Here is a 9,428-nt window from a genome sequence, read left to right as displayed (position 1 = left end):
ATACCCATCTGAAGCTGTGAGGTCTAGTTTAAAAAGATAGAGGAAGCCTCTCATTGATGATGACACTAGACATGTCTATTATCCATGAAGAGAGATTTTAAAAAAATGTCTCTCTCGTTCTCAACTACTATTTAAGTAAATTTAATTGTCTTTTCTCTAGAACATTGAGAACGTTTTTCAGTTCCATTTATGGTAATAAAATGATAATGAAATTCCATTATTAAGTAGACAGGACACCTACATGAAGTCTGCTAATGAAAGAAATATTTCTAATTAATAAGTCTTCTAATTAACTATGCCATTTATTTTACTTTCTTATGTTGCGTTCACACAAAGTATGATTTCACATATTTATGGACATGAATATTTGGAGTTTTTCTATCAACTCTGCTTTTCACTTTTTTGCATCTATGAGGTAGCTTCTTCTCCTTAATCCCTGTTCAGCTAGCCCTACAAAAAAAGGTCTACTAGCCCCTTAATAATAAAATAAGAAAGAAATTAATGGAATCAGCACAGTATGTAGACAACAGCAGCAAGAAAGCTAACTATAAAACTTGCAAAAAAAAAAAATAAAATTTTATATATATATATATATATATATATATATATATATATATATATATATATATATATACGTATACACACACAAACACACACACACATGTGTATATATATATATATATATATATATATATATATATATATATATATATATATATATATATATACTAGTTGTACTGCCACGCTGCTGCTGTGGTTCAGTCTGGTTAAATGGAAAAGAAAGAAAAGAGAAAGCGCACGTTTCTAATATGTTTAATTGTTGTTGCATTGTCTGTGCAGATATAGAGATTGTCTGGTTTGCTGACTCTAGAATATGCAACATATAACTGTCCATGTGAGAAGCAATCCATCTGTAGATCTAAACCACACAATTCTAAAGATTGGCCCTGAGCTTTGTTGATGGCGATTGCAAACGCCAATCGAATTGGGAATTGCCATCTCTTAAATTGAAATGGCATATCCGTTGGAATCATAGGAATGCGAGGAATGAGGACATCTTCACCTTTGAAAGGTCTTGTCAAGATTGTTGCTTCTATGATGTTGCTCATTAATTTTTTTTACTGCAAGCCACGTGCCATTGCAAAGCTTTGGCTGGTTGATATTTCGCAACATGATAATTGACATGCCGATTTTCAATTGCAGTACGTGTGGTGGCATCCTTCTCAGATCGAGTGAATTCAAAAATTCTGTTGAATAATTAATCGCTTCATCTGCTTCCACAACAGTGTCGACGGACTTGCATGTGACTGCCTCGCTTTGAATGTTAGACTGAATAATATTGCTAAGTTCGTAGATGTCTTTGTTCTTGACCGCAAGAATAGCTCATTCAATCAGCCAATCGTGATTCTTATAATTGGTTTGAATATTGGGTAATACTTTTTCAACCAATTCTTCTTGTGACGTCACTAAATTGGAGAAGTTATGAGGCAATGAAATTTGTCCTGAGGTCAGATCAACCGGCACCTTTCCATTCCCAATTTTCAGCAATTGATGTGAGAATATCTCAGCTGATTGATCGTTTTGCAGCTGGACATGCATATTTGTAATTAATTTTAACGTCTTTACGTGTTGCCACAAAGTAGAGTATTTCAGGCAAGCATTTATTTCGTCCGCTGGTGTCGATGGAGGAAGTACAGGTTATGTTTGCCTGAAATGTCCTGCAAGCAATATTAATGCGTTCCCAAATGGTCTGATGTTTCCACGCAAATCTTGCAATGATCGATCAAGGGTCTCAAGTGATTTTTTTGTGTGCCATTGTGCATTCATCCCAAACAATAAGTTTGCATTTCTGCAATACTTTTCCCATGCCAGATGCTTTGGAAATGTTGCACATGGGAGTTTCAATGAATTGCATGTTCAATGGCAATTTCAAAGTGGAATGAGCAGTTCTTCCACCTGGTAGCAATGTCGCAGCTATTCCGGATGACACAAGAGCTAAGGCTATGCCATTTTGGGATCGAATTGCTGCCAGAATCAATGTAATTAGGAACATTTTACCAGTTCCTTTTGGCGCATCTAAGAAGAAAATTTATCCAACCCCGTTATTGACAGTTTGCATTATTTGATCATAAATGCCTTTTTGCTCAAGCGTTAGCTTAGGAATATTTGATTGCACATACGACAAAAGATCACCAGTGTTGTAATTTTGTTCACGACACAATTCTACATCGAATGAAGCAGCAGCAGATTGATTCGGTGATGGTATTCCCAATTGATTGAGAACTTTGTTCACGATTTCTAAGCACAAATCTTCAATCATTATCAACACTTCGTTGTAGATTTCTGCTGTGAAATCCATGTTCATATTTAAATTTTCCTTGCGTATTCGACGGAAAATATCTTCAGCCATGTGCGATTTATATTTCTACCATAACTCTGTTGGAGATGAAGGAGAGCAGGCGGTCAAAATGATTGCAAACAATGCATGAATTTGATTTGGATGTGACGTATTGCACGCATCATTAATGCATACATCCCGGTGTCAGCCGTTCTCCAATAAATTCAGAGCTTGACATGCACTGCAGAAAGTGGCATGTGTAACGCCATTGACAATTCTCAATTGCTGGAAAGATGTTGGACCGGGCACATTTACCAACAGCATGCGAAGAAAGAAGCATTCACCTTGATTGGGATGCACAGTGTATAGTCTGCCTATTGTAGTTTCTTTGAATATGCCAGGTTGTCTGTTGACTCGCTCTCCTCGCTTACGTCATTCAAATGATTTTCTACTCGTATTCCATGTGTAATACGTAGGCACTTCCGAATACAGCAGTGTTTTCGCAAACGTGTCATTTTGACATAATGTGAAGAAAGCAGTTAACGTTGTAGCCGGTGTATTCAGGGCTATTTGTTGCACATTTGCAGCTGTGAAATAAACGCATTGTCCATTTTCTAGATGTACTGCTAAGTGAACAACAGCAGGACTTCGTTCATGTATGGGAAATGAAAGAATTCGCCATACAGCTTCATTGCTGCTTATGTATCTTCCAGCCTGATACTGTGCAATTTCATCGATATGTATGACCGCATTCCTATCACTTCTTTCTGGTTGCATGCCAAAAACTGCCATGTCACTGCCTTTATTCACATACTTACAAATGTATTTGATCGATTTAATGGAGTTACAGTATTCCACGTTTATGTGTGCTTTGTATGTTTTTGATAGTAAAGGCAAATATGGAACAATCCACCGGTTATCTACTTCAATGTCACCATTTTGCATTTGTATGGTTGCTAATTTACTGCCATCTTCTGCTGATCTTCTTCTGTATAAAGAATATCCATCGTTTCCTCTAACTGTGTTGGATACTAATGCTTGAGGATATCGCTTAGAGCATTTTCCATCTATCATGCATGGTGAATTTGGATTCAGTGTACCGCAAGGTCCATGTATCATATTTTTCATCACAACTTCATGCAAATCCTTATCGACGTCGGCATTGGGTATTTCAGTGCATATTACATCGTCAATTTCATTTGAAGTGATTTTGTTATAGAGCCAGATTAGTATATGTGCGTGTGGCAATCCTCTCTTTTGCCATTCCACTGAGTACATCCAGCAGTGCACAGAGCCAAACACTTCATTTTTTACCATGAAATCCATCAGAGATTTCAGCTTCTGTCTGAAAACACATGCTGTGATGTCATGCCTATCCACCGGCGATTGCCCAGGAAGTAAGAGCTGTTGTATATTGTCCCAAGCTGGATTGCATGTGAATGTAATGAATAGTTCTGGATGCCCATAGTGATGAACATACGCATTTGCATCTTGAGCGTACTCATGCATATGAGGTGAACTGCCTGTATATGAAGATGGCAAAATCGTTAGTCTTCCAACGTTAGTTGTATTACCGTCATTTACAACTGCATCTCACAAATGAACGTATTCTTCAGAGCAAAGCTTGGTCTGATTCAAAGGGATGAATATCAAATGTTCTGTTTCGATTTTTGCATACATATCTACGATGCAATGGTGAAACAATTGACGGCATTTCAAAATGTGATTGTCTTCATTCTCTTGAATCATTAATCGGTATGAATAATAGTTCATTGTGCTGCATTTCATATTTGTTTATTTGCCACTGACTGGATTTATCATCTTAATGTTGAAGTGATATCCATCGGCACCATCCCAAAAAATGATTGGATATTGCAGGGCATCATAGCATCGATGAGTTTCTGCAACTGTTGTCAATTGATCGTTTCTCCGATGAAGAACAATATCTCTAGGTTGGAATTGATCTCCAACTATAAGAATTGCCACTTCATCTATAGTTGGAGCATTGAATATTTGCACATGTTCTCCAGCAGGCGTTTTGTCAGCATGAATAACTACCTTGTGTGTATCAGATGGCATCATGTTAATTGCTGTTTTGAACAAACGCACTAAATAGTTTTTTTCGTGAAGAAGCTCTGTAGTTGGGAAATGAGTGCTGGTAGAAATTCTGCAGCATGCATTCATTTCATCATTGCCATCACCGATGAAATACATTTGTAGGAATTTATGTTGACCATCTGGGAACGGAAGCAGGGAGCCGGCTTTATGATAAATTTGTCCTTTCACTTTGAAAGTTGGCATGAATTGAGCTGTTACGATTTCTGTGCCGAACGACATCATTTGGAAGCATGAGTTGTATTTCCTGATGTTAGATAGGAAATGCTTTGATTCGGCAGTATATCCGGCAAGCAAACTTTTTAATGGCTCTGGTGGTTCTCAAATTGAGGCAGTTTAATTTTTCCCGCGGCGCAACACATTCCTTTCGTTTCTCCATTAAATTTCAGAGCCTTGCAATAAGGACACACTTCAGTCATAGTGCCGATGAGAACATGCCGGCTCAAACTATAATCATGAGCTGGGTTGTACCAGAATGCAAGGCAATTGTAATCGCATGATTGCTGAGCACAGTCATGTTTGACACTGATCTGCTGTTTCTCGTTGATGTCTTTCAGCCACTCTCAGCCTGTTGCATTCATTCTGTTAAGAACGAAGCAGATCTGAAGCTGCAGAACGCGATCGCCATGCTCGCAAATGTGAATCCTCAAGTCTGGCTGCACGCCACTCTGCTGCTTTCTCGGCACGTATTTGAGCCACTCTTTGTCTGTTTCGCTTGTTCGCTGATGCCCATTCTTCCTCAGTTTGATTTTCAATTACTCTTCGCACTGCTTTCGCTCTGCGAGTACGATGACCTAAGTTTGATCTTCTGCGAGGCGTTATTTGGATGAACTAATGCAGATCGATTGCACTGAAAAAGAAGAAAGAAAGTTATTACAAAAACATATAGAATTGCATATTTGTATAGAAATATGTCATATCCATAGTAAGTATACAAAAACACACACGTACTCGAATGCAACGTTTGAAATCTGTATAATAGTAGGTATATAAAAACACGCACGTATTCGAATGCAACATTGTGTGAAAATTTCAAAGCAATCTGTGAAGAAATTTCGAAGATTTAAGATTTTGAAAAAATGAACATTTACATTTTTATATATATATATATATATATATATATATATATATATATATATATATATATATATATATATCTGGATCTAGGACGTTTGCTCGAGTGAGCAAATGTCAGAATTCATAATAACTGAACACACTTTAATGAAAGCGCTTTTATCAAAAAAGCACTTTCGTTAAAGCGTGTTACAAAAAAAAAAATAAAACACAACATTTACATTTTTTCAGGGGGGCTTCACCCCCCCTGCACCACCCATGTGGGGGCTGTGCCCCCCACACCGCACCTACTTTAACATTCTCCCTCCAAGACAGCTCTATATTGGGAAGCAGGGAAATTTCCTTTACCCGCACCGTAGTACAGCCTCAGCAACAGGCATACTTATGCAGTCTATATTAGAACATCGAAGTTTCTAATATCGACGCCTATTCAGCAAAAGCTGAAAACATCGAACATACAGAACAGCAAATTTTTTCCTAGGCAAAAGTTTGCTGTTCAAAAACACATACACACAACACAAGCACACCAAACAAACAGCAATTCACACACATACACCTAAAATCTTACACCTAACCCTGCACTAAATTATATATACACCACTAACTATCCACTTACCTTAACCCAATCCCTAACCATAAGGTTCGTCACTATCGCACACTCACCTCATCCATGCCCTAACACTCACTTGTACACAATCACACACTTACCTGCCCTGCACCCTAACCCTAACTCACCTAACCTGCCTAACCCTCACGTCGATACAATTGCACACATACCTAACCCACGCCCTAACCCTAACTCACCTAACCTGCCTAACCCTCATGTCGACACAATTGCACACATACCTAACCCATGCCCTAACCCTAACTCACCTAACCCGCCCTAACCCTCACATCCACACAATCACACACATACCTAACCCACGCCCTAACCCTAACTCACCTATCCCACCCTAACCCTCACATCCACACAATCACACACATACCTAACCCGCACCTTAACCCTAATTAACCTAACCCATGCTCAATCGCACACTTACTTGAACCCAACCTGTAACTTTCCACCACAGTGCTGAAAATACCGAAGCAACAAAAAGGGACAACCAAATTCTTTCTCTAGGAAAACTTTTGGTTTTCTGGAACTTCAATATTTTCAACTTCTGCTGAATAGGGGTCGATATTAAAACATTCGAAGTTTTGAAACTTCGACGTTCTAGTATATACCCTACTTACGCGAAAGTTTTTCTTCGGTGAAAAGCAATTTTGCGTAAGTATGCCCGGCCGCTCCAGATATATATATATATATATATATATATATATATATATATATATATATATATATATATATATACATATACATGTTGATATATAGAACTTATTCTCAAACTGTTGTTAATCTAAGACAGGGATAGTAAAATATTGCAGAGAAGGGAAAAGTGAGAAAGAAAGAGCAGTCATGGTCACACAGAGTGAAAGAGAGAGACAGAGAGAGACAAAACAAGAGAGACTAGGAGATGAAGGCACAAGTTCAGCTGACATAAATAACTCTCTAATATAGAGAAACATCACTGATCCATACTCTGAAAAACGTACTTTTCAATACTATTTTAGAGTCCTGAACAGGTGGCTTGATGCCCCATGTCTGTTGACCATCATGACCTCATTGTGGCTAAGCTCATTTATTCTCCATCACTGAGGTAAGAGGTAGTTGTTGTACAACCATCATTTAGGAAGCAACAAGAGATTTACATTTTTGACCATAACTCCAGCCCCCTGAAGCTGATGTGCATATTTAAACATGTCAAGGCCTGTGATATATATCCCTGAAACTGGGAAGATTGTGCAATTTGGCAAAGTGAAGTGCATCTCTACAGTCCACAATATGTATGGCATGACCGTTTTAGTGCAGTAGATGCTGGCATTTCATCAAGAATGACTATTTCCCTCCCTCAGTGATAGTTGAGCAAGTGTTGGCCAATGATTCATGCTGCCCCTTGCAAGTTGCTCCTGTCCTGGTTTACTGATATCAGTCATAAGTCATCAGGGTCACAATCATGGTTTTACCCATTTATGCCTCATAGACAGTGATGGCTCTGTCTGTTTCATAAGGTGAACCTCCATCAAAGACAGTAGAAATATATTAAGCTTGGCATATCAAGGTAGAAGATAGACATTCTGAGTCTGTGTACAGGCACATCACTTTCCATTGCTACATTGGAGGACATTGCAACTTGAATCTTAGTGCTTAAACAAAGACAATATCCAACTTTCCATGGGCCATCAAGCCTTTCCCAATACTATGTATTCTTCTGCGGGAGTATACTAGCAATTGATAGTTTACATATTCATTTAGTGTGGGGAATAAATTATGAAACATACTCAGGATGAGTGGTTCTGTCAGGAGGCTGCAAACAATGAGTGTCCACTTTCAATGCAGAGGAAATTTGGATATTAGAAAAATGCTTTATAGAAAAAGAGCATTACTAATTTTTTTTTAGTAGAAATATTTGCACCTTTGTTCATTTCCCTTGCTACAGTACCATCACCAGGTGCATAAAGGTTGTACATAAAATTAAAAAAGGATAGTTTAGACTTCTTATTCAATAAGAATAATAAGGTTTCTTAAATAATTCCATGGTGTAGCGCAGGGGCCTCCATATGAGGGTACAATCATTCTCCATATTTGTAAAGCTGAATGTGGAATGCAAATTAATATCAGTCAAAAGATTTCAACCCAAGTATCCATGCAGTGCAAACCTCTCAGCTGCTATAATTTAGGCATACATTTGTTGCCTCATGTAACATCTTGCTTATAGGTTCATAGGATGATACTAGGCTATTGACCCAGAGGCCCTTATCAGACTAGCCAAGAATTTTGCACATGTTCCCACAAAGTCGTCCAGCAGGGGCACAGTTGGGATCCCAGGGGTGTATTTTCTGTTTCCCATCCAGGTGTCCACATTCCTCTTAAAGAAGGCTAGAGAGGTACTCTGCTTGACATGGAGATGGGGTCTATTCCACAAATGGGGGTGTCTTTGTGACACAAATATATTCTGCCAACAAGTTCTATTAATGTCACAGACCAGTTTGAGGCCTTGCATGTGGGTTGCGCGAGCGGTGTTTGACTTATGGGTATGCAGCAACTCCATCAAGGCTGGGTCTGAGATGACATTATATGCCAGACACAGGTTACCTCTGAGCAGTTTGTATGACACTGAGTAGAGGGACAGGTCATTGAGCCTATCTGTATAAGATAGGTGCTTGTGACCCTGGATTTTCCTAGTCAGAAACCTCTGTGGTCTGTCCAGCTACTGCATGTGCTTGGCAGGGTACACGCCGAATGAGGAATTGTACTTGATAATGGATCTGATAAGGGAAAAGTACAGGGATGTTATGACATCCTTGTTCCTGTATTAAATACCCTCATGGAAGGTGGGCCATGTAAAAAGCCTTCCGTACAATGGAGGCAATGTGGTGGTCAAAAGTCAGGTTGCTATCAACCTGGGTGTCCAAGTCCCTCACAACTGATTGCATGCTTACTATGTTGTTAATAAGGTGATAATTAGTGAGGATGCCATTTTCCCTGCATTTCTTGGCATTCAGTGTGTGGCCATGGTTCAGGCACCAGTCATTAGTTTGGGTAAAGCCCTCTTGGAGGATGTTCACATCACTAGGGGAATGTAAGTCAGCGTCCAACTTGCAATCATCTGTAAACATGGTCAGCCACAGACCACTGGTTTTGGCTTGCACCTCACAAAACTATTTCCCAAGCTGTAGAGGCCCCAATACCAATCCTTGGGGTACACCGCTCGTTGCAGGTCTGCTACTAGTGGTGGCCCCCCCTATTTTGACTGAGTGGGTACAATCAGTGAGCCAGTAAGCTACCCAACTGATAACATAC

The 9,428-nt window shown here is 39.1% G+C and overlaps 1 protein-coding gene across 1 annotated transcript in view; it reads right to left on the bottom strand.

The window, feature by feature from the left end:
• Positions 1 to 2,770: 2,770 nt before the first annotated feature.
• The window catches only part of LOC122802436, an 84,125-nt gene continuing 77,467 nt past the window's right edge, over positions 2,771 to 9,428 (bottom strand). Inside the window, exon 2 of the mRNA XM_044072052.1 lies at positions 2,771 to 3,861. Within this exon, the coding sequence (XP_043927987.1) occupies positions 2,771 to 3,861 (1,091 nt within the window). The remainder of the gene's footprint in view (positions 3,862 to 9,428) is intronic.

This window comes from Protopterus annectens, chromosome 5.part0, assembly GCF_019279795.1.
Source record: "Protopterus annectens isolate FY-2018-M chromosome 5.part0, PAN1.0, whole genome shotgun sequence".
Classification (NCBI taxonomy): Eukaryota; Metazoa; Chordata; order Ceratodontiformes; family Protopteridae; genus Protopterus; species Protopterus annectens.
The sequence above is the reverse complement of the archived record's forward strand: the minus strand, read 5'-3'. Positions and strand labels throughout refer to the sequence as shown.